Below are 26307 nucleotides of genomic sequence, written 5' to 3' on the forward strand. Positions count from 1 at the left end.
ACCTACCATGCATGTCTTTGGACCAGGGGAGGAAACCGGAGTACCCGGAGGAAACCCCCGAGGCACGGGGAGAACATGCAAACTCCACACACACAAGTAGGAAGCGGGAATCGAACCCCCAACCCTGGAGGTGTGAGGCGAACGTGCTAACCACTAAGCCACCGTGCCCCCTAGGAAATATCATGTTCCATGAAAATATTTTGTAAATTTCCTACCGTAAATATATCAAAACTTGGTGGGTGGATGACCAGTAACAGTTCCTCATATTACCAACTTCAATGGCAATTTTCTCAATATTTTGATTCCTTTGCACCCTCAGATTTCAGAGATTTAAACAGTTATATCTTCACCAAATATTATCATATCCTAACAACCCATACATCAATAGAAAGCTCAATTATTCAGATTTTAAATGAGGTAAAAATATAGATTTCGAATATTGTCCCATAAGACTGGTTTTGTTGTCCAGGGTCACAATAATAGGTCTACAATAAATTTGACCTCTTTCTCCAGTTTCTTTTTCTGCAAATAAATGCGAACATAAACACATACCTAGAAATAGTACATTTTGAAATTAGAAACACTGATTTTGAAAAGTCTCAAATTTGTACATATGTTTCAACACTTGCAATGCCTTTTAAAACAGTGTCACCCATCACAGACGTTTTGAGTCTCCGTGTATGTATATGTGCTGTATATGGTGTTACAAGAACTCAAGCTTTGGTAGATTTGAGATTTGTAAATGCACTCTCTTGTTCTCTCTCTCTCTCACACAATACACCCCCCTAATGGTCTTCTTCTGGGTGACATGGTTGTGAGGGCTGCTTTGTGGTGACGGCGATGCTTTTGGGAGTCTGCGTGTGTAATTATTGTTATAAGGAGCTTTTAATGATTTATTCTGGAGCGTAAACGCATGTGTGTTTTCCACAACAAAGCAATCAATAGCGCTTGCCCTCTGAACAGTGCAGTGTGACCCAGAGGATATGGATTGAGGCTGTGGGCCAAGAGGCTGCTACAGATTGGGAGAAAGCGGATCTTTACTGAGGTCATATACTGTATGTTCTCTACCCTCCGCACCAGTCTGCAGATGCTATATGATGTGAAGAATTGTTCACCCTAACAACAAATTCATTGTCAGCTATATTGTAGGTGGTCATATGCGCTTGGGTTAATGACGGGCTGCACAACTGGCTGTTGATATTTATGCCTGTATATACTGAAGGTCTTTGGCTGCTTATATATTTAACTGTATATATTATTTCTTATAATTTTTTAGTTGTGTTTTTATAATTGTTCACCTGTAATCCAGAAGAGCGGCTAAACTGTATTTCATTCTTTTTCATTCATTCATTTTCATGACGGTAAAATTATTTTCTATTTTAGATTTTAAAAAATGTGATCATGAAACATGTATTTTGGTGGCGCAAACAACATGTCATTCTGATTTGACAGATTAGTTTCCTTCCAGTTTACAATTAAAAATGTTTGGTAATAATTTACTGAAGTGTCTAATACATCATATCATGTCAGTTCAAATTGGCAACACTCTTTCAGAAATACGTAAATGACATCTGGTCGCTTTGTCACTGTCGGTGTGAAAGCCCGCTGCCTTATACACACACATTTTATACCTTTAACAGAAGTGCCATGTGAATACCAACAGATTCAAATTCTTACCAGCAGACTCACGCTCCCGAGTGATGGAGTCAGTCCTGGTTCTCCTTTCTCTCCGGGCGACCCAATGGGTCCTCTGTCTCCGTTTCTCCCTCTTTCTCCCTGGACTCCTCTCTCTCCTGGAATCCCTGAATCCCCCTATAGCGGCAAAACCGGAATGTAAAACGAATGATGGAGAACAGAAGCTAGTTGTCATGAGCTGTCCTTGTTCCACCTGACAACCCCTCTGGTCTTATGTAAGACACAAACCACAATCATTGTAGAATCAAAACTATGACATAGAGACACAACTACATGTGGTCTAACATATTTTTTCTTTTTATTATTGGCAAGTGTTGCAGTCACACCGGCTCATTTAAAAATAAACAGGACTGCGTGTTGGTTACCACACACTGGCACTGGTTTTGCAGCCAAAAACTAATATTAAAATAACGTTTATAAACAAAACTATTATTCTTTAAAAAATAATAAAATATGACAACGACTTGAAGTTTTTTAATAAGCGCAGTCTTTAAATAAATCTTCATTACACTCTCAGCAGGCTAATAATGCCGCCTTGACATTTAAACCTCCAAGAAATATCCAAACCCATTTTTGTTTAAAAATTGACATTAATCATAAAACAACTGTATCTGAGCCATGGTCGGTATGAATTGGATTTCCGATTTCTTTTATAAATACCTTAAAAAATCGAGACAGCCAAAATGAAAATGCCATGTAAATGTTATTATCTAAAAATTAAATAAAGATCATACCCGTTCCCCTTTAGAACCTCTGTCTCCAGGTCTGCCCGTGGCTCCCTGTGAAAAGAAAAATCAGATAAATATAAGAAATAAGGAGAAGCACAAAGGTAAAGGGAGTCTTAGCAAGAGGCGAGACAAATAATTAGATATTTGGAATGAGACTGACCCTTGAGCTAAAAGCCTCATCCATGGCAGAGACACTCCAAATCCTTCCTTTTATTACGGCTTACACTCAGACTGACCGCACACGCACACACTTTATCAAGCTGCATGCACTTTATCAAGCTATCTAAATGAGGACGAAGCATAGATTTCTATGAGCCCATTAGCCCGTACACCATTAGCAGAGGGTTTCACATAATTCTTACACCTTGCTTTGTTTACACAGTGTTCAATAAATACATTAGAGTGTGTTAGTTAAAGGTGCACTGTGTATCTTAAGGAGGAACTATTGAGACATGCAATATAATATACATAACTATGAGTTCAGAGGTGTATAAACACCTTACATAATGAAGTGTTATGTTTTTATAACCTTAGAATGAGCTATTTTTATCGTAAATACGTTATCTCCTTCGGCAAAGAAGCGAAAACGACATCTTAGTTCTGGGTCAACCACCATAGTGCTTCGAAAGGGAGGGATGGTGTGAGCCGTTGGTTGCAATACCTAACCTCACCACTAGATGCCGCTAAATTCCATGTGTCATTTTTGCGTTTAAAAATGAAGGTTACTAAACATATATTTATGTCTGTGAAGTCAAATATCATGTCAGAGAGCAAAACATAAATTATATTTTATTTGGAGTTATATTGCTCAATTTGTTACTTTCTACCCAAAAAGTAATGAATTTCATCTTTGAACAGAGAATGTTATCCATGATCACATTAAGATCTATTCAAAATGTATACAGAAATCCATTCTAAATCCCAGAATACACAAACTTTTTGCTACAACAGTAACTAACAAAACCCAGATCCCCACTAACTGTTCCCAAATTGCATTTAAGGAAGGAAATTATTTGGCTGCTTTTACGGCCCAACTTTCTTTTAGCTATTCAGGAGAGAGTAGCTGTAAAAGCAGAGCTCGGTGGATTCACAAATGACCATTTTCCTCCAAAACTCATCAAAGCAGAAAAGCTCTTTCTCCTTTTCCTCCGAGAGGAGCACTGTCGAGAAACACCTCATTGCGCTAAAAAACCACTCTTCCATTTCTCTATCTCTTTTTCTTGGCACGTCACGGCTCCCGCTAGCTCCCGGGGGAAGATCTCTGTATCGAATTCACCTGCTGGATTACAGCAGCCGAGCAAAAAAAGATACCCAATCTAGCCTGCGTTTCCATAGCGGGCGGCACTTTGTGAATGCTTCCCCAACCATCTGCTTTCATCGGCAGCCCCCTCCATGTCAAACAAGCTCTCCCTTTCTATCGTCTCTCTATTCCCCAGCTCCTGATGAGGAGAGCTTAAACCCATCACCGTGCCCACTGAATTGTGTTTCCCTCAGCTCCTGTTATAAAAGAGATGGAGACTTTTACAGCCGAGGGGATGAGCAGACGTCCTTCCTGCTAGATGGCACTGTTGTACCACCGTAGACGTGCGGATGCACGTCGAGGAGGGAGAGAAAGGGGTTCAAGGAAAATAAAAGAGAAAAAAACCTCAATGAGTGGTCCGACACCCTGCAAACACACGGCCTTGCCGTTTGAGACGACGGTGACGTGAATGGAAGCAAAAATAGGGTCGGGCTTCCAGGGCTTTTTATTTGGACCTAAGTGAACCATGACTCATTTAACACAGTGTGATGGGAAAAAGACCACTTGGAGAAAAAAAAGTGCAGGAGGATATGGGATTGAAGGTACAAACTATCTGTTAAAAGAGGATAAACGAGAAGGTTCACCCAAAAATGAAAATTCTGTCATCATTTACACACCCTCATGTCATTTCAAACCTGTATGACTTTCTTTCACAGAACACAAAATAAGATATTCTGAAGAACGTTGACTTGCGCTGGTTTTGTGTCCATACAATGGAAGTCAATGGAGGCCAATGTTGTTCGGTTACCAACATTCTTCAAAAAATATGTTGTGTTCTGATAAAGAAAGAGAGTCATACATAGAAAAGACTGACATTTCCAAGATGTCTGCCGAACAATCTGGCTTGACCCCAAAGCAGTGGTTCACCTCAGTCTCAACTTTTCTCATTTATCTCATTACGATCTGCAGATGTGTGATTGTGTGTATTTACTGCGCCGTCTGTCTGACGGAGGCGTGCGTTTGTCGTTCTATGATGTTTCTGTTTCCTTCTGTGAAGTGTAGACGGATTGTACCAAAGTTCTGCCAGAGATCTGCTTTCTGTTGTGACAAGGCATCAGGCGACAGAACATTTTTTGACATGACAAGCCTTTCTAAACTACAAACACAGTTTGTAGGGGACATTTAATTAGCGCTAACATGCATTATTCATGATTTAATGGCTCGCGGCCGGGATCTTATCCACGCGGAAGAGCATTAGCAGTGAGTAAGCGATATTATTATTGAAAACTTTACAAGACTAATGACTGGTGTTGGGCTTTTATTTGGCCGGGAAAGAAACAAAGTGAGCGAGACAGAGATAAATGTGGACCAAGCCTTTGTTAGCCACTGTTTGCTTACAAATTCCTGGAAAGTTATTAAAGGCAAGTTTTTAGATGATGCATGCATCGGGGTAAAGACGCTCAATTGCACTAAGATTATCTGATGTGACAGACACGAAGCCAAAATCCCACCCCGCATCATTGACTGTACGATCACATACCTCGTAGCCTGGAATTCCATCTTTTCCCGGCCTTCCCTGTGGAGGAGAGAAAATATTCCCATTAATCTTTGCAACGAGAGCAGATTTGCTTTGTTTGTAATCTACATATTTAATTAGATGTCTCAATGAGCACAAATGTTTGATGCTATTAGTGTTTTGTCTTTTTTTAAGTATGTTTAAATAGTGGATCAGTGGAAAACAAGACAAATTGACAAGTTATTAAAGCTAGCTTTCAGAGAAATCTAACAGAACGCGGTGGGGTTTATACCTTAACCTGGAGATATTAAAATCATTTATGTTTTGCTTCATTAAAGAAGAAAGTTAGCTTAAGTCAGGTGACTCTTTACTTTCCCGATATATCTTTCTGTTTAAAAAATTAATTTATGAATTTATTTGAATGAATTTATTTAAAAAAATTAATAACATTGAGAAAATAGTTTTTAATCAACATTTTTAAACAAATATAAAATAAGAAAATATAAAAATAAGAAAATAAAAATGAAAATAAAAATAAATTAAAAAATAGTATTAAATATATCTTTAAATATATGATTAAAAATATTATTAAGAAATCTAATTAATAAAATATATTTTGGGTTGACTTGTTTCAAGAATATATCAACTTTTGTTTTATAGACACGCCCCTTCAACCACCTGATATACATATTTCACTCTTCACAAACTAATCAATTTCCAATACATGTCCTGCCTACATTAGTTTTCATTAAAGTATCCTGTTTACATTCAAATTCCAATGTTAAGAAAGCAAAATGGATTACTTTGTCTGACAAACATTTCTTATTTACAAATTCTTATTCTGTGACAACTAATTAACATTCTGCAATGCTTTTCTTTACATTGCGTACATTTTGGGACATTTATATCAAACAAAAGATTTTATCTTAGCCAAATGTAATTTAAAAACTTTGAAGCTCAATATCTCAAGACTGCTCAGTTTTGATAACTCCAAGGAGACGATTTCATCTTGGTTTAAAGCTTACTGCTTCTAGTCTTAGTTCTAAGACTAGAAGCAGTAAGCTTTAAACCAAGATGAAATCGTCTCCTTGGAGTTATCAAAACTTAGTATGCATTTGTTATGAATTTAGTATCGCAGAGTTTGAAATCTAAGGGTAATTCAACAAATGTGCTCAAGGCGACACCGCTGTACAAATAACCAAACATTTACAGTATATGAGACCCGTACAACCGTTCTACCGAGACAGCCGATAAAACATTTTTCCAAAACTTTATTTCACACCACAGCACAAATCCACACAGTGTTGTGAAGAACATGTGGGATTGCTTTGTGCTGTGAAGTGAGATATTACAGCAGAATCCAGCTGATGGGGTTTAGAGAGAAACTGTGGACTATACGCGCTATATCTTTCTATGATACAGCTTACGGTATCGAGGTAATCGTGTGATGAGATTCATATTAATTCAGTTAATCAAGAGATATCGCTGTTTTCTTTGATGTCAACCTGCCAGGATCCGCGTGACAGCCCATTGAGCAGAACTGAAGAATGTGTGTGTTGTAACTCTTGAATCCGCTGCGAGTCAAATCGAGAATCAATCGTCAAACGAATCAGTTAATTAAATCAGGCTGGATTAAACCGACATCAAGCTGTTGGAAGATCTGAGAAGAAAGGAAACAACCTAATGAAGTAATGTTATTATGAGGGTGTAGAATACAGACGGGGGGAGTGTGTGTGTGACAGATCACAGGCAGGTGTATCGCACCCTGTGACAGATCAGTAGCATCCTGACATGTTTTTCTTACTCAAATCAATAAAACGAGATCAATTTCCTTGAGAAGCAAAGTGAGACCCCCTGGAGACCACCACAAACTTCAAGAAACAACTATTCACTTGACTAACCCGTAACGGTGCACTATTTAACTTCATTTATAAAAGAGAAAAGTATTATTTTAGCTTCAGCGCTGTTCCTAGTTGTAAACGAAATGTTGCAGACAATGCATATTAGCAGCTTAGACAAAATGTTAAAAGCTTTTCTCATTTGTAAATCACTTTGGATAAGAGTGTTTGCTACATGAATAAATGTACCATTAAATACACTATTTGCATATTCGACTCAGATATTTATGTGTGATAAGTGAGGTTTGTCAACCAAAATTAAATCTGCTTTTGACATAAATACACCCACTGTATAGTGAAGATACAATAACTGATTAGGAATTAAAGGGATAGTTCACCAAAAAATGAAAATTCTGTCATGAATAACTCAACCTCAAGTTGTTCTTTAATCTGTTGAACACTAAGAAATATATTTTGAAGAGAGCAACAGAGATTTCTGGGGCACCTTTGACTAACATTTCAATGGTAGAAACAGAACACAAAAATACAATAATTCTTAACAAGACATCTTCCAAATATCTTTGTGTTCAACCAAACAAAGAAACTTATACAGATTTGGAACAACTTGAGGGTGAGTAATTCATGACAGAATAATCGTTTTTGGGTGAACTGTCCCTTTAAGAGTTTTGGCACTTAAGATTTAGAATAAAGTTTTGATGCAGGTGTATTGGGGTAAACTACAGACAGGTGTAGTTCATGCTAGGATGGCTTACAGGGGCTCCGGGTGGCCCCTCCGGTCCAGGGAAGCCAGTTTCTCCCATAGGCCCTCGCTCTCCCTGCGTGAAGAAAAAACAATGAAAATAGGACATCATCATTCTCTCGTCGTCTCGCTGCCAAAAACCTGCCGCGGGATTGACAGCTGCTAACAAGCAACAAAGCAAATCTCACCGGCTCTCCAGGGATGCCTGTCTCACCACGCGGGCCGGGCTTCCCCTACTCACCACAGGAAAGAGAAGCAGAGAGAGAGACTGAGTGAGAGTTTTATTTCAAAACTAGTGCCCATCTGACGCACCTGGATAGATGGTTACACTGCTACAATGTGGTTTGTTTTACGCGTGAAAAATGCGATAGAACTCCAGGTTATCATAATTTTGTTTTCCTAAATACATGTACAAATATTCTTGTTGTATTACTTAAAGGTCAATATGAACTTCTTTTCTTTGCAGTATTTCTACGGATAAATGCAAATAGAAAACTTTTTTTATGTAAAATTTGGTAAAAGTAATTCGTCACGCATCTTCCATTCTGCTGCGAAGCAGTGACGTTTCTTCCGTTAGCGCCTCAGAATTTTACAGAGTCCCTTGCACAGCTGCCACAAATACGGCTAGAGTATTTACAACATCTTGCAGACAAATTTTCGCTTACGAAAAGTTCAAAGCTAGATAAAGAAGTTTGATTATGAATTTAAGTAATTTTTTTTGAGTGTGTGTTAGCGGAGGTGCTAGGATAAGTACTTGAATACGTGTTTCTTCTTCTTCTTGTTTGTTGCAAGATGGATGTTATGAAACACTGCTTTGCTTAAAGGCAGAAGTTAAGTTATGTCATTGTGAAAAGGGCCTATTGATGTAAAACATACACCTGTGAATCATTACATCAGAAATACTGACTCACTCCATCTTTGTTGCCTGGCAACCATTTTGTTAAATTGTTTCTTAATCACTATAATTTCCCCCCCAATATCATCACATTTTGTTGCAAGGTATTTATTTATAAAATCATGACAGGTATATGAAATAAAAGCTTATTGCTTTTGTAGAGTCATTTCATACAAACATAACTTACAGAAGGACCAGGAACTCCAGGTTGACCAGGTACTCCAGGATCGCCCTTTCAAAACACAATCATAAGACAAGTACATGTTAATTCACCCAAAATGATCACGATTTTCGTTTTCTAAACCCACTGCACATGACAAACACCCCAAATCTCTGAGTATATGTGTATAAGAGTTACGACTTGCTCTCTTTCTTCTTCCATATGTGCTCTGCTGGCTTCAAGAATTAATGAGCGGCTTTTAGGTTTTGGGGCACAGCACGAAAATAAACAGCTTGAGATCAGGCAGCCTCGTGGCTGTTGTGGAATGGGGCGGGTTTGTGAAATGCCAACACAACTTGACAAGTCCTCTCAGGGAAGAGTGGGCGATTTTGATACCGCTCCGAAGAGGAAGCCGCTCTTACATTGAGACGAAAGCGAGTCTCCGCGCTGCAGCGCTCTTATTCGTTCAGGAGGAAACGGTGGGGGGGTTGAGAGGGGGGTCTTCTGCATGGGTTTGTAGGCAAGATTTAATGAAGCCTATTATTTCTTTCCTCTCTAGTATTCATGCTCTTTTTCGCAGAATTCTCAGAGTGCTTTGGTGGGACTATGACTAAGCACTGCAGAAGCGAAATCTGAATACTAACTAGCACTTTCCATGAACACAAGTCAGACTCTCTTGAAAAAACCATTACATCCGTTAACAAATTTTAGGACACACTTAAGTTGAAATACAGTCTGGTTTGTATCTTATTTTAATTTCTAGCAATGAAGATAAGACACTATTTATGCTATTTCACGTGAATGTTTAATTCTATTTCATATAATATGTGGGATTTGTCCATAGAATGATCCACAGAAGAGGAAAAAGCAGCAAAAAGATTGGAACAGCAAGTGATCTTCGTTTGTGGAAAAAGCCAATAATCCTTTAAATTATGAATGTCTTTTCACCATTTTCCACCTCTCCATCACACACAAAAGCTCAGGAAACTGCAAAGTCATGTCAAACAGTTGAAAAAAAGAGAGTTACGTCTTGTTACTCACACTCAGACACAGTGAGAGAACATCTAATGACATGACTCATCCAAATGAGCTTACTTTAGCACCCGACAGACCCTCCAGTCCTGTTAATCCCATCAGCCCCGGCTCACCCTGGAATAATGGAAACACATTTTAAGATCAGTATGAACACTTCTGTGTTTATAAGTCTGTATGTGTGTGTTTAGATAGGAAGTAAAGAGTCAAAAGTGTATCCTGTGTTAACGTTTTACATTAAATGTCCAGTACTGGAAATTTAGTGGCATCTAGCGGTGAGGTTGCGAATTGCAACCAACGGCCCACTTCACCTGTCCACCTCCATTTCAAAGCACTAAGGAGGGTGACACAGAACTAAGATGTCGCCACGTTTTTGCTTTTTTGCAGAAGATAACGTATGTATAAAAAGCGCACTGTCGAGCAGTTTGTCCATTTATGGGCTACTGTAGAAACAACATGATGAATTCCATGCAGTTCCCACGGTGTATGTAGACAGAAATAGCTAATTCTAAGGTAATAAAAACATAACGTTTCATTTTGTGAGTTCTTTATATACCTCTCAAGACGTAGTTATGTATATTATATTGCATTTCTGTCAATAGATATGACACACTGGACCTTTAATGCGAACATTCTCACAATGCACACTGCAGTAACTGTAGCGCCCTGTCAAATAAGCGTTTTATTAACACCACAGGGCATTTTATTGGACCTCGTGTTAGATGACATGTTTGTAATGTGTGTATGTACAGTATATGATATAACCTGCAAACACTTAACGCCATTTTTTATTCATGTGACATCAATTAGAAACAGTCCATTCATCTGGATCCTGACACGTGTATATCTGTAACTCTAATTCTGTCGCATTACCGTCCCAACAAAGCATTTACTTCCCTTCTCGCATTCTCATTCAGTCCGCCGCTTTAATAAATCACAGCTACTTTGCAGCAAACAGAGCCGCTCGTAATTCACCCGAAGCTTTCTGTCGTACCGAATCGCTGTACGGCACCCCGACGGATGTGTGTACAAGCGTCGTACATTATGTTCGCCCCGCGTCTCAGCCGCTGTTGACGGACAGCAGCGGGCGCAACATTAACGGGTAATTGTTGCACATGTAGATAGCCACGAATAACAGAACGCAGACCTACGTGAGAGGAGCTGTGGAGACAGATGGGGCAATTCTAACACTGTGCCGGAGACTGCTGGGACCATTTATTCAAAAGGCAAATTAGCATGCCTGTGAAAAATTGTTTTCTCACAAAAATAATAAAACAATAGTAAAACCCTAAATTGTACCTATGGGAACGAGGGCCGGCTTTTTGGCGGCAATGCTGCAATCGCAAAGTGCTTTTGTTGAGGGTGTGTATGTAGTGAAGTACATGACATCTCCCACAGGCTGACAATATGCAGCAACAATTTGATTCAGGCACCATTCCTGCTCATTCCTTTTGTTGTAGAGAATGATGTTTCTAAACTGTTGTGCTTTGCTGCTCTCTGACTATTTCTGAGCCAGGACTCGTGATTAATGGAGAGCAGCCAAAAGCAAGTGCTGGCCTGAAACGTGTCGAGGCAAAGGACGGTCGAGAGGACCATTTGACACGACTATTACACGTGTGTATCTTATACTAGTTTGCAGGTATTCCTAGGGTCATGTTCTTCAAGTTCAGGTAGAATAACACAGAAGCACTCACCATCCGTCCATCATCTCCTTTTGGCCCCTGAAACACAACAAAGACGGAATCAGTGCTTATGATCATGAAATTCATGTCATTTGAATATTCACATGTGTGATCTCATTAAAACCAATAACTACAATCTGTGCAACTGACTGCTTAGATAAACTGTCGAACAATAACTAAATTATTCTGATATAGACTGACAAGCGTCTGACCCCCAGTTAACTTCCGAATTGTGTTTGGCTAGTGTCTAATAATATAACTATTTAAATTGTATTTAATTTATGTTAATATTAATGAATATTATTATTTTATTGTATAACAATTGTATTAATTAAATTGAAACTTGTAATGATTTGTTGAAATTTGATGTATTTTCATTTTATTAAATAAACAATTTGTTGAATGGGTCTTGTAATTCGGTAGCGTTTCAATAAACTGTATGGTACATTGACATCTAACAGTTGAGCTTGGTCACAAAAGTGCGCATGCTCAGTACAGTGTGTTTATGTTGTTAAGTTATACCAAAAGCTCAAACAATTTTCTCAAATTACTTTCTTAGACTTTTTGCTGAGCCTGTCTTTTGGGAAACCGGACCAAAGACTAGACTACCGGCCAATCGTTTTCTAACACTTTCTCATTGTCATAAAAACATTTTTGTATTTACTGTGTTGTAACGTCACATTGCGTCTAGTGGAGTTATAATGTAAAATTATCAAATAAATTGAATATATTCTTATTAATATCATACACCCGACTTCATCTCTTACAAACGATTTAATAAAAAAACTGCTTGTTTGTATTTGCATTGGCTTTCAATTCACCAAGGTTTAACTTTATTTCGCAACAACCAGCTAGATTCATCCCTTACTTAAAAAACATCATTAGGATCTGATTAAAATGTACTATTTTATAAAATAATGTTTTACCTAATATTTGCATACGGTATGAATTTGAATGATTAGGAGATTGGTCAAGTCTTTCACAAGTCACATTGTGTGAGGAGCGCGATCTGCAAATTCAAACAACACTACATTTTAAAGGTAGCCCAAGTTACCCAAAATCACCCTATAAAACATGACCACATATACACATCATTTGAAAGCTAATTTGCACATACGGTGAAATCATATATCATGAGTGAGCATGTTGACATAAACCTGTCACATCCTGCTTCTATGAGAGCTCTTCATACCACAAGCCTCTTGATTGTTTAAATAAAGTTCGAATGAAGTTTAAGTGGGCTTTGTCTGAGTGCCGTGGTTTTAAGCACAAAACGTGCCTTGTCAACCAAAGCTGTCACGTTCCAGAACAGGTTCATCTGAGGATAGAGCAAAACAAAGCACCTTGGGATTTGCACGCAGCTCTTGTGTCTATTGCATTGAGAATGGAGATTGGAGTATGTCCTCCTTCAGACCTGCTGATAAGGGTTTAGTATCTTTTCGGTCGTGGCGGGAGGTCTGGCAACAAGGGGCCAGGACGGAATAGACACTTGCTCTTCATGGAGAGGAAGGGCACATTACATACAGAGTAGATAAGTCTGCGTGTCGCAGCATTGATAAGCTAATCGGATAATTCCACGGGGGAGAAAAGCTCTTTTATACATACAGAAACGCACACAGAATGTATATTTATATATGCGCACGCAGATGTTTTTCCAGCCTGTCAATTACTTCTATACAGAGAGTTGAGATGGGTTTTGCTTTTCGACCGCTGTCATTGTGTTTCACAGCCTGTGGCCTTCAATTCATCCGGTGCAAAACTGCTTAACAGAATACAGATTCCTAAATCAATGCTTGTTTTGTTGTATATTGACATGAAAGCTTCATTTAAATTCAACAATTGATTCCTGTGAGAAGTTAGGTGTAAACATCTTTTTGTTTTATTCAGAACTAAAACAGAGAAACATACCGGGGGTCCGGATGGTCCGGGTGGGCCTATGTTAGTCCCTCCATTCTGTAAACAAAACAAGAATTACTACATTGAAATAATAAAACAATGTGAGTAACATTATTATCTAATAAAGTGCTTGAGTCTACTTTGGTTTTGTTTGAAACATTTTACCTGAAGCTTATAGAGACTGCTCATTCCGTTGCCCTCCGTATACGGACCTCCCTGCAAAGAACAATAATTGTTGAGTCATTAAACTACAGAATACAAGAATCAGGACAGGATGGTTTTTACTGTCCACTGATGTGATGACAAATCATAAAAACAAAATGATGTGGAAAACATTGATTGATTATAAACGATGACTAAATATACAAATTAAAGTCCATTTACTTTTAAATCTCATGCAAAGCCACACAACAGTCTCACACAAACAGTATCAGAACTTACCGGAGGTCCGGGTGGTCCAGGTCTACCTGGAGGCCCCTCGCTGCCCTGCAACAAAAAGACATCTATAGTATACGTACATGCATAACACAAAGCACCTCTCCAAACACAGCATGGGACTATATTGAAAATCAAGGCCAACGCCACGCTGCATTGTTAGCAAATGATGTGAATAATAACAGCTTTCAGACGGAGCGTTTGGAAGTTTTGTGTATGGACTCTCTGCCCCTTGGCCCTACTGGGGCGGACTTTGAGCGGAGCCGACCAGCTGATGAAAACCAATGAAAAATGCCTCCATTTCCTCTCTACCTCGTATCTTAACACTACAGGGCACACTGCAAACTCATCGAAACACATCAGGCAGCATATTCACATATTCAAACCAATTGCGAGAGTATCGCTACATTCATTTGTCAGAGAGTACGTGTGTCCATACAGATGCCGAATGGGTCGGGGAAACAACTACAAGAAAGATGAACAACGAAAAGGTGTTGTGCCGCGTGTTTAGTCTTTGTACCACTTATTACATTGTAGTATTGAAGAACACCAATTCAAAGGGATATTTCACCCATAAATGAAAACATCATTTACTCACCCTCAAGAAGATATTTGGAAGATTTTTTTAAGCAAACAATTATAGGGGAATACTGACTGTTTGGTTTCCCACGTTATTCAAAATATCTTCTTTCTTGCTCAACAGAACAAAGAAATTATACAGGTTTGGAAGAAATGCAGGATGAGTAAATGACAAGAGAATTATCATTTTTGTGAACTATCCCTTTAAATGAGTAAAAATCAGGGTATATATATATTTTATATATATAAAATATTTTTTGTAACTTGGGGAGTAACAACACAATTTTGCCTACTCGTTCTCCCTTTGGTCCTGAGGAGCCAACTGGTCCTGGTCTGCCTAGAAGCCCCTAAAAAAAGAGGAAAATGTGTGAAGATCATTTCGTAAGAAACTTTAAAAACCATTAAAACTTTTTTTAAGTGATAGGAGACCCTCACCGGTGCACCTATGCGACCCGTGGCTCCGGGCAATCCTGGCACACCATGGGACCCCTGGAAAACGAGAAAAGTACAAGTCAGAGACACGCAAAAAAAATGGAAAAGAAAAAAAGATTTTTAATTAAACTGCACCATATCTACACTAGAAATGGCAACAAATTATTTCAGACAAATAAGAAAACAAAAAACTGTCAAATGTGTCAAAAACAGAAATGGTGCATTAACTGAAGTCGTGTTGATGCAAGGGTCGCTTTCAGCGAAGCTTCATTGATTATAAAGGCAATCTAGTTCTGTCACATCTCGCTGCACACGTCTGCTGGTGTAAACACACGTTTTTGTGATAACTTACCTCATCACCCTTGTCTCCCATTGGTCCAGGAAAGCCTCTCTCACCTTTCACTCCCTATATGATGACAGACGAAAAAGATGTGAAATCAAGTTTTTGTTACAGTCAGTGCATCCAGAACTCCATATTTCTGCTTCTCTCCAAACAATGTACATTATTAATTATTTTGTTTTGTCTTCACATTTTGCAACTGAACATCTCTGCTTCCATGACAACCAATGTCACATCACGTGAAATCTTTTTAGTTTATATCATAATTGTCATATTGTATGTAATACAATTGCTTTGTGATGTGCTGTTGTATTGGAGGAGATGCATGTTATTGAAAGTTGTGGCCACAGAATTTTGTGGATATTTCTGTGGCTTATGTTCCTGCTGGTCACAATTCTCTTCTCGAAGCTCAAAACTCGGGGTTGTTTACCTTCGGACCCTCTTTCCCCGGATTACCAGCCGGTCCTCGCAGACCCAGATCCCCCTGTTAAAATCAACACAGAAGATGAGGAGCCAAATCCACAGGACAGACGCAAGAATACTTTGCCCACAAATCCACAGTGCAGACTTACAAGACTAACTAATATATTTTCAGTTCAGTCTAAAAAGAAAAAACTAGTACAATGAAAGCAAAGCATTTAGTGGAACCAAAAATAATCATGGAAGTTTTGATTTGGAATTTTGTAATCAAGAAAACACTCTCGTGAATAATAATGACACACCGATGCATCATTGATTTACTAAAGTACATCGCCACCTCACATCCTGTGACTTTGGCCAGATGAGGATTTTAAAACGGGAAGGCAAAAATAGTGCAAGAAAAGTTGAAAATGAACTAGTTTTTTCCACTATAATAACTTACACTTTCTAACATTGTTTTCTATGATGTGCAACACAACCAACTTTTTTTTATACATCTAAATAAATGTTGATTAGTGTTTCGTGGCTCTTTAAAGTGATCGTTCACCCAAAAATAAACATTCTGCCATCATTTACTCACCCTACTGACATTTCAAACCTGCATGAGTTTTTTTCTTCTGCAGAACACAAAATAAGATATTTTGAAGAATGTTGGTAACCGAACAAAAGCGGTACCCATTCACTTGCATTGGTTTTGTGCATACAATAGAAGTAAATAAGTACCATAGAAAAATACTCTCTTTTGTGTTCTGCAGAAGAAAGTAAGTCGTATAGGTTTGAAATGACAATAGGGTGAATAAATGATGATTTTTGGGTGACCTATCCCTATATGGCATAGAATAGACACAAAGTCTTAAAAAAATAATATAATATAAATATAAAACATAAGAAAAGAGAGAAAACCAAATATGCATTAATTCATCTATTAATCTATTTATAAATCTATTTATTTTTCTCTGAATGTTATTTATTTTATGGAGGATGATTTTTTGTAGAAAACATGAAAAAAATTACTTGAGTTTTTAAAATCCTAAAATCTAAAATCCTAGAAAAGAAATGGCCAAGAAAACTGTCTGAGCGGCACGTGTCTCATGTCTTTATGTGAATGGGAGCTTTTTGTAATTAAACCGTAAATTGCATAAGTCAGAGAAGATGATGCAGTCACTGCCAAAAAAATGTCAGGTGGAAAGACAGAATATGAATTAAGAAGGATATTAAATATGTAAGCAGCAATTTCTACCTTTTCTCCATCCATCCCCGGGATACCTGAAGCTCCATGGGATCCTTTCTCTCCTTTCTGCCCTGGTAATCCTGGTATTCTGGTCTGACACACACTGCAGGCGTTCTGTGAAATCACACACATGAACACACACAGTAAGGTGAAAGAATCCAGCACTTGTTTTGCATAAAATGCTAAATAAACTGAAAATAAATGTACTATATAGTACCATGTCGCTGAGCATTTTTTGCTAAAGGCAACATTTTATACTCAATAAAAGTGATAGTTCACTCCAAAATGAATATTCACCCCCTTGTCATTTAAAACCTGTATGACTTTCTTCGTTCCGCAAAACACAAAAGATGATATTTTGAAGAATGTTGTTTACTGACCCCCATTCACTTGTATTGGTTTTGTGTTCATACAGTAGAGCCGCCACTGTTCCGTTATCAATTTTCTTCAAAATATCTTTGTGTTTTGCAAAAGAAAGTAAGTGTGGAAACACTAGTGTACAGCAAAATAAAGGTGCGTTAATAAGCACCACATATCTATTTGCTTCAGTAAACGCACATTTATTGCATCGGTATAAGATTCATGTCTGTCATCTAGATTTCTTTTTATTTCAGCTTTACACACACACAAAGCATCGCAACCCACCTTTGCGCACCGCATAGAAAAACTAAAAGGTCAAACTCAGAGCTTGCAAGAAGCAAACTAGATAAAGGCATGCATAGCCATTTTTTAACCTCGCCAGTCTAATGCATTCGTCTCGATACATTTTCCCGACAATAAGGAGAGAAACACGAACGGCAGAAGCAAAGGTGCTTTCAAAACTCTTGGCTAAGTAAGCAACCTTTCTCCCGTCTGCTCTTTAAGAGCGTAACTGTAGTCCTGTAAAGCATAATCAAAGGTTCACAGTAATGGGTCATAAGGATTGCCGTGACATTTCACATCGGATGCACTTTTTGCACACGGTTCCGGCGGCTTTCTGAAGGTAGCAATTTACTAGTGCATTAGTCCGGCCTGCTCAATATGTGCTGGTTGATTTAGAATCCTAGTTAACATTTGCTTTCTTTGTGCGAGGCTGACAATTAGTAAACTGCATGTGACCAATACGCCGGTGGGGGTTTAACATGTTTTCCTGCTCCGAGACATTCAAAAGGTTTTCGACAGAGAGAAAATAAATTGTAACTTCGCTAAGTGCTTTGACATTTTTGGACAAACATTTCTCTGTATTGGAGTTTATTAACATAAATTAGATCAATTATTATGAGGATTCTTCACCACCCGATAAAAAGAGAAATCATTTATTAACATACAAACATAAAAGATAAACAGAACGTGTCAACACAAGGAAAGTGGATGCTGATTTGGGGAGGCGATTTCCAAAACAACACGATAAAAGCACTTGTGCATTACATTTCAAGCCTAATGTCAGTCTGTTCCTCACAGAACGGTCACATAACATCTTAAGTGTTATAATACAGTGCACATCATTTCTTTGGTGCTTTTGTGCCCCGTTTTTAAAAAGCCATTGTTTTTAATAAGGCTTTTATGGTTGGAATGAGGTTGAGGAATTAAGTATTTCTTTAATTCGATGAAAAATACTTATTACTCCAAAGCTAAGGAAAACAGTATCAAATCATTTAAGGGAATTTTACGATGTTATACTTCGCAGTTTTTTTTTTTCACCCAAGCCCTTGTTTCTCTTTGTCTGGTAGCACAGAACATCCTCAAGTCACGCTTCAGTTCAAGGGTTTTGTCCAAAAATATAGACAAAACCAATAAAAATCCTGCCAGGGGGTGACGTGACCCAGCTTGACATCGGCTCCTTCAAACTTCTCATTCGAAATCTAGAGCACCAACGATGCGATTTGTGATGGAACATCCATACGAAGATAAGAAATAACTACAGTAGCTGCTGTAACTCACTGTTGTTTACTTTTATGAATCTCGCTGCGAACAAAGAGTCATTTTGTGAACAGATGGGCATTTCTCTTATCAGAAGTTTCTTTAGTCATGGCGCAATGAATGCATGATGGCAAAAAAGTTTAATAAAAAGACAGTAGTAGTTGGTGGATGAGAAATACAGTACGGGAAGAAAGTATAAGCACAAATCAAAAAAAGGCAAAGACGGAAACTGGAAAGTCATGCTTTTAGGTCAGAGATGAAGATAGGAGAACACATGAGTTTTAAAGAAAGCAATTGAACGGACAATAAAGAGATTATTGTATTGTATTATGAAGTTATTTAAGATAAATTCAAGGTACAATGTGACTGTTTATGCCCTCCGGCTATAGTTTAGTTATTTATTATCTTTTCTGTTTTGGTAATTTGAATTACAATAGTGTTTCTAGAAAAAAATATTTTATCTAAGCTACGGCAGCCACAATATCAGATTTAAACTATACAATAATCATAGGCTAAAGAAATTATAATAACGATATCATCGTAATATCTACTGAAATTTTAGGCTTTTTAGTGTTTCTCTGTTTCGACTAATGAATCACACTCAAAAAAGTGTAGATTTATGTTGGATTATTTACAATAGTATTTAATATCAATAATCACGTTTATTATATAAAGTTAATTGATACGGGTATACCGTGATAACACTAAACCAATCTTGTCACAATGCATTCTGGGATTTAAATTGATTGTAAAAGAACACACGAGACGCTGCCTTTGAATAGACAACATGTTCCTCACGAGCAGAGTGGAGCAATCTGAAAAAGTTTTGCTGATGTGCATCTAAACAAAGTACATTTAGGGAAGTCATGCCACTCTACGGCCATGTTTGGAACGTGTCTCCGGGCAGTAATTACGTCATTCAAACAAGACGTGAAAGTGGACTGCTAATATTTCTACAATCGCCAGCTAAACCCCCAATTAAACGACATATTTAAAAACAACATTTAAAAATGAAGTAAGCTGTACCATAATGTTTGTTTCCTATGATCATACTGCGCTTAAAAAACATTATTTTTCATGTTGCTTTAGATGCTACGCATACGCAAAGCTTCGCTACACTCTTAAAAATAAAGGTGCTTTAAATGTTCTTCAAAGTGATGCCATAGAAGAACCATTTTTGGTTCCACAAAGAACAATTCAGTCAAAGGTGTTTTAAAGAAGCATATTTTTATCATCTGAAGAACCATTTCTTTACAAAGAACCTTTTGTGAAACAGAAAGGCTCCTCTGGTGTTAAAGGTTGTTTATGGAACCAAAAGGTTCTTCTATGGCATCGCCCCCTTTATTAAGAGTGTAGTGCGGCCATTTTGCACGTTGCGTTCCTCCCCATTCATTTTAATGGCAGAGACGCATCTTGTGAATACTTATATCTTTGATCTAAATAGCAACTTGTATATCTCCTTTATCGACTCCTAGTTCTGCATCTACTATATTTTTGTTCAATCCACTTAAATTTAATTCTAATATCAGAGTTCAGTAGACTGCAGTTTGCAGAAGACAAATCCATAACAATAAATCAGCGAGATAACATTGAGATAACATTGAGCCGGGTGAAACTGTACCTTCAGTAATGTGCCCATGTCTCCAACAATGGGCAGCGCTGTCTGAAGAGAAAAATAATTTAGAGTAGCATTAGATTCAACATTAGATTTCATGATGCCCCAGTTTCTAAATAAGATACAACACCGTACAATCAAAAACATTTACTTTATATCCAATGCATCTGAAGTAGTTGAATTACTGTTGTGATAGCTATAAGACTATTAAGTAGTTTCAGGTTTGTTTGACCTGAACTACCACCGGCGGTATGGGTGGTTTTTAAGCAAAATTTATGGTTTTAGAAAGTGAATGGTAAATAGCCCAACAAAGGGTCGTTCAAGGTCACAGCTAATAACTTCTCTTCAAACGGACAAATATGTCAGTAAAATATCTATGTACCGGTTCTCCTGGTGGTCCAGGGGGTCCTGGTCTGCCTTGCAGGCCTGGCGGTCCCTTTTAACAAATAAATAAAGAAACAAGATGAAAGCGGCCATTCAAAAAACTATTACACATACAGATGGAAAAATAGACATTCAATCAATCCGAGTCATAAGCCAAGTTGACAAATACACATGTACATTCAGAAATATTCAGAGGTGAGTGAGATGGAGTTACAGAGCGAGAAATGGATATAAAATATATATTTTACTATGATTCCTGGAACTCCAGCTGGCCCTTGGGTTCCTAAAGATCCCTGTGAAAACAATGCATCTCTGTTCACTTCGCTGAACTCAGTCAAGATTCAAAGTTTTGTAACAATCTCCGTTTTATTTGATTGTACCTTCTGATCAATATATGCAACTTTTTAAAAACCATTGATTATTTAGGATGGTTAATTGTCTTTTACCTTAATTCCTGGTTCCCCCCTTGGTCCCATCAGACCCTATAGAAACACAAGGATTTTTGGTGTTCTTCATAGTCACAACCATCAAATGATTCAAAGCTAAAAACTGAAGCGTCACACCCACACCACTGTGGGATTCACTTCTTTTTTATCCTCCTTAATTTAAGTACCATGAGTCATGATTTCACACTCATAAGATCTCCTTTCTTCTGTACAGAATAACAATACTAACAAGCTCAAAAGTGTCTAGAAAAGTACCACAAAAAGTCTGGATGACTTGTGTGCCATTTTCCTAGTCGACTGAAATGTCATTTATTCTTTCAAAGAATGGACGTGGTTTAAATTCCTCTCCGTTCTTAAATAACGCTATCATATTCTTTTAGAAACTTTTCAGGGTGTTTTGGGGCATAATCAAGATCCACATTTTATTTTCATAACTCTTTTTTTATTTATTTTAGTATGTGAGAAGAATACAATTCTCTTCCTCTAAAATGACTTACAGGGGGTCCAGTAATTCCAATTCCAGCTTCTCCTTTCTCTCCCGGGTCTCCAGGTACACCGGGTACACCTCGCTCGCCCTAGCAGAAAGAACCAAACAAACTCATTCAGACAAAATAAAATCATTCTGGGTCGAGCATAGCTCCATGAATCCAAATTTCTCAAAGTGCAGTATTGTAATTTTATGCGACAAGACTGAATGGCAAAGCGATTGTGGACTAAAACTAATTTGTTGCTACAGCAACATCAAATGAAATCTTTAACCAGTATAATTTAAATAAAATGAAGTTTTCATCTCTTACAAAATGCTTACAAGAGCAGTTGTATAAAGTGTTCTGCAGAAGCAATTTAGTAATGGCCAGGGGCGTCGCAACCGTGGGGGATGTGGGTGTTTTAACACCCACACTTTTCCCGGTGAAAGGGTTAAACACCCGCACTTTTTTTGCAGTTTTTCAGCAGTTTTTACAAAACGCCTTACAGCAGTCACTCCAGCGTTTCTCTGTCCGCTCTGTGTCTGCGCTCGATGCGGCTGCTTCCTCTCCTCTCCCCTCCCACTCAATCAGAACACCGGCTTTGAGTGTGACCGGATGATGATTGGCTGTTCTGCCTTAAGTCCCGCCTCTCTTGGTGTGTTAGATTTATCGGTTAGCTCGTGCTGAGGAGGCGGGAACGGTTATGGTTATTTACGTGTTCCTTTTCCAGCGACTTTGAATGAGTGTTTATGCTTTCAAAGTTTTTAAATAACCTTGATATGTGTTTGGGGAGATGTTCTGTTTATGTTTTGTTGATATGTCGAGTGTTTTCTGAATTATATTTAGTTTTTAGACTAATGCTAATTGGAAATTGGGATATTGTTCAGAAATAGCTAAATTGGGTTATTTATGTGGCATGCAATGTATAAAGTAACTGTGATGAAGAAGGCAGGGAATTGACGAGGAGGAGGGACAAATTGTCCTTGTTAAGCACTGTATTTATGGGTTTATTGATTTTGATATTTTGAACATTGCTTTTTTTGTTTAGCTGAATACTTTTGTGGATACTTACCTATTATGTTTGATTGTACCTGTTGAAGAACTATGAACGAAAAGTGTATATTATTTTAATGTTTAAAAACAGAAAATTGTTACATTATTTATACCACCAGAGAAAAAGCTTTGTGTGGGCGTTTTTTTATATCTCCCCTTTTTAAGGTGCAAGTAAGCAAACTTTAGCGGTCACAGTCCTGTCAGACCAATGTCACTATCAAGCTTTCCACTGTCTTCCCCCCTGTGATTATTAAAGTTTTTCTGATTCATTAGCAAGGTTGTGTATTTTCACAACAGAGTTTTGACTTATTTTCTGTGTGTTCCGAATGTGTTTTTATACTTTACTAGTATCACACATTTAAATGGGAAGCTTTTTATATCTTGTATGTTATACCTTTTGTACCTTTCTGTCATTACGTTCAAGGTTTTCATTGTTTACAAACAAAACACATCCATCCCCCGCACTTTTGAAAAGCTTGCTACGCCCCTGGTAATGGCTGCATGTCTCTGGCTTAAATGAATGTTGTCAGTTTAATGACCACCTCTATGAAAACATTTCTGACACAGACAAAACAAACTGCATATAGGAATGCAGTCGCAACGGTAGGCTGTGTGGCAAACTATTGCACTGGGATAAATGTTAAAAATAGAAAAGTCAATTTTCTTAACATTGTCAAAAAATTACATGTGGTCATTTTATATTTATGCATTAAGCAGATGCTTTTATCCAAAGCGACTTACATTGTATTATCTTTTACATTTATACAATGGAATTTGCAATCCCCTGGGATCGAGCCCACAACCCTGCGTTGTTAACGTAATGCTATTACCACTGAGCTACAAGAAAGCTTAGATGCACATGCATTTTAAATTTTGTTTATCAAACCACGGGATTATTCAAAATCATTAATACAATATCTGACATCATGCCGCAACCTTGATATTGCATAGGCATCACAACATGTAAAATATAAATCATGGTCAAAAAAGAAATAATGAGGATATATGATATGTAGACACATAAGCAGGCATATTAAAAATATTTTTAAAAAGCCCACCTTAGGGCCTCGTACCCCCCGCGGACCAGAGACGGCATCCTCCTAGTGCAGAACAAGAGATGGAATACAAATCTCAATTGAACACCATGTTCTTAAAACACACATACAAGATTGAATTTACATAAAGCGCAGAAAGAAAGAGACAAATGATGGATTGGGAAACGTGTATGTTTGAGACCAAACTTTCTAAACTGATTGGATTTCTGCAGTTTAACACTATTCACAGCAAATTTTTAATTGTCTAAATGTGATTTGTAAGTTATCCTGCAGGTCCTGACAGTTAGAAAGAGTTACAATAAGCATTATTTTCCGCACGCCACTGATGGAAAATTGATTTTTGTGGTCAGCAAGAATTACACTGCAATGCAAGAAATGCCTGCTCATGTAAATATGCTATATTCAAACAGCAGCTGAAACAGTGGCTAAGTGATTTCAGCATCCCGTGAAGATGCTAAAATATAGTAAGAGTAGAAAATGATCACAACAATGTCTCATAAAACAGTTTTCATAAGACATCAAAACATTGTCTGAGTGAAGGCAGACTACATCTCACAATGCCAACTTGCATTTCTAGATGCATTGTGGCCATTCCAGTCCAGTGTCTGGACTCAGGAGTGACATGAAGTCATCCAACAGCAATGTGAAATACTGGAATACTAAGACACATTCTTTTCCTAGAAACTTTCATCAATAAATGTACAAAATATGAACTTGTATTCTTTGCCGTATTTAAGGTCTTAAAAAATACAAAGCATCTTTTCTGTTATTTTCAGCTGTTTCTCCAGTTTTCATTTTATGCAAATAAATGCAATATGCAAATCTTTTTATTAAAATTTTGGAGAAATACTGTTAGTGGTTCACAGAATGAAACAAAAATGATTATTTTACCATATACACATACCTCCAAATAGTAAATTCAGAAAAACTCAAAGTAATTTTGAAAAGGTCTCTATATTTTTATGCGGCTTGATTTGCACAAGAAGAAAATCTTAAAGTAAACAAGGTGATGATTATTTCCCTGAAAACTAAATAAAACAAAGGTAGCCGAGGACTCGATGCTGCCATCCTGATTTCAGCCCAGCAAACAGTCGTTCAAACTGTTCAACAAGGGCTCTGTCTGCCCACCACCCATCTGTCTATATGCTTCACGCCACCGCCGTCATCGTTAATATGCGCTTCCTTTTCTTACTAAGCAAACTAACACATTTTTGGGGGTCAGAGTCCAGCTAGCATCTAACTACCATGAAGCGGCTTGAATAGTGTTACCACTGCTGACCAGCATGGCTGTCATCCACAAAGTTTTACCGAAAGATGGAAAAACAGCCAAAGCTAATATCTGTCTATAGAACATCCCATAGGAAAATGTTTTCACTCTGAGATTGCTCTTTCACATTCAGGAAACTGCACGCTGTTCTCAGTTTATCTGCCTTTACATATCAACTTCTGAGATGTTTCTCCGAACTTTTCCAACTGGAAATAATGACAGAAGCAAATAATGTACAACTTATTTTATAAGATGTATAATAGTATAGGGAAATAAAAAAACACAGGTGAGAAGAATTTGAAGAAATTCTTCATTTGTTGAGCAAACATTGACATTATAGGGCGTTGGGGAGACATATACCGCCGGTCAAAAGTTAAGGATCACTTGACCAAAAAGCAATGTTAGAAATATTTTTATACAAAAATATAATTATGTCAACATATTAATTTCTTTCTTTCAATTTTTACAAAAAAAAAGGTTTTTGAAACCGATTACATGGACCAAATAATGAATCAATCAGCCAATAAGAGTCCAACATAGATGAAAATTGACATCTCAAGAAGCTGGATGATAAAATCCAAAGTGTAAGATTTAACAAATTCTAGGCAATGTGTTGCTACCATGAAGATGCTAAAATATAACATTATTATTCTAAAAAGTATATTTAAAAAAATAAAAACAAAAATAAGTAAGTGATCTTAAACTTTTGAGGGGTACTACATGTAGGATAAGTAGAGTCTCTATCTCAGACCTGAGAAATCTGAGACTTGTGCCTCCATGTGCTCTCCATCTAATCTCATAGATGTCTAGGCGAGACAACTGAGATATTAAAGAGATGTGACAAGTGATTTTTTTACTGTGGTAAGTTGGACAGAAAGCTAACAGGTGCTCGTCCGGGTCGAGACGCCGGCGTTGCTTTAGCAGATAGTTTTACCGAAGCGGTGTATTACCATGAGTGATATTTCCGGATCCCACCGTCAGAGCTTAAATGATGGAGTGTTTATCAGTAAGCCCAGCTGCTGTTGGAGAAAGAGCATGTGTGTGGGAATGTCTCGCATTAGCTGTTGCATATTTACAGGTGCGTCACGTCACTAAAGGTCTGAGCTGTTATTAAAAGCAGTGGGATGTAAAATAAGCGTTGAACTGTATTCGGTTTGTGTTTCTGTGAGAGAACTCAATACTATGAGTGGAGATCGTGTCGTCGAAATGAAAAGAAAATGAAAGACATGGTGTTGAGAGCGT

At 37.7% G+C, this 26307-nt stretch overlaps 1 protein-coding gene across 3 annotated transcripts in view; it reads right to left on the bottom strand.

The window, feature by feature from the left end:
- The window catches only part of LOC130432065 (collagen alpha-1(XIX) chain), a 123250-nt gene that overhangs the window by 12595 nt on the left and 84348 nt on the right, over positions 1-26307 (bottom strand). For 2 of the 3 annotated variants that reach the window (XM_056761298.1, XM_056761296.1), the window contains 22 exons: positions 23802-23843; positions 21721-21798; positions 21224-21259; positions 21026-21070; positions 20776-20829; positions 20400-20441; positions 16889-16993; positions 15659-15712; positions 15241-15294; positions 14892-14945; positions 14750-14803; positions 13884-13928; positions 13608-13658; positions 13455-13499; positions 11559-11585; positions 9928-9981; positions 8860-8904; positions 7966-8010; positions 7791-7853; positions 5204-5239; positions 2430-2474; positions 1678-1812 (listed from right to left, as the gene is read on the bottom strand). In XM_056761298.1, coding sequence (XP_056617276.1) covers positions 1678-1812; positions 2430-2474; positions 5204-5239; positions 7791-7853; positions 7966-8010; positions 8860-8904; positions 9928-9981; positions 11559-11585; positions 13455-13499; positions 13608-13658; positions 13884-13928; positions 14750-14803; positions 14892-14945; positions 15241-15294; positions 15659-15712; positions 16889-16993; positions 20400-20441; positions 20776-20829; positions 21026-21070; positions 21224-21259; positions 21721-21798; positions 23802-23843 — 1209 coding nt within the window. The remainder of the gene's footprint in view (positions 1-1677; positions 1813-2429; positions 2475-5203; positions 5240-7790; positions 7854-7965; positions 8011-8859; positions 8905-9927; positions 9982-11558; positions 11586-13454; positions 13500-13607; positions 13659-13883; positions 13929-14749; positions 14804-14891; positions 14946-15240; positions 15295-15658; positions 15713-16888; positions 16994-20399; positions 20442-20775; positions 20830-21025; positions 21071-21223; positions 21260-21720; positions 21799-23801; positions 23844-26307) is intronic. The other variant, XM_056761297.1, reaches the window with a different exon arrangement.

Source organism: Triplophysa dalaica, chromosome 11, assembly GCF_015846415.1.
Source record: "Triplophysa dalaica isolate WHDGS20190420 chromosome 11, ASM1584641v1, whole genome shotgun sequence".
Taxonomy (NCBI): Eukaryota; Metazoa; Chordata; class Actinopteri; order Cypriniformes; family Nemacheilidae; genus Triplophysa; species Triplophysa dalaica.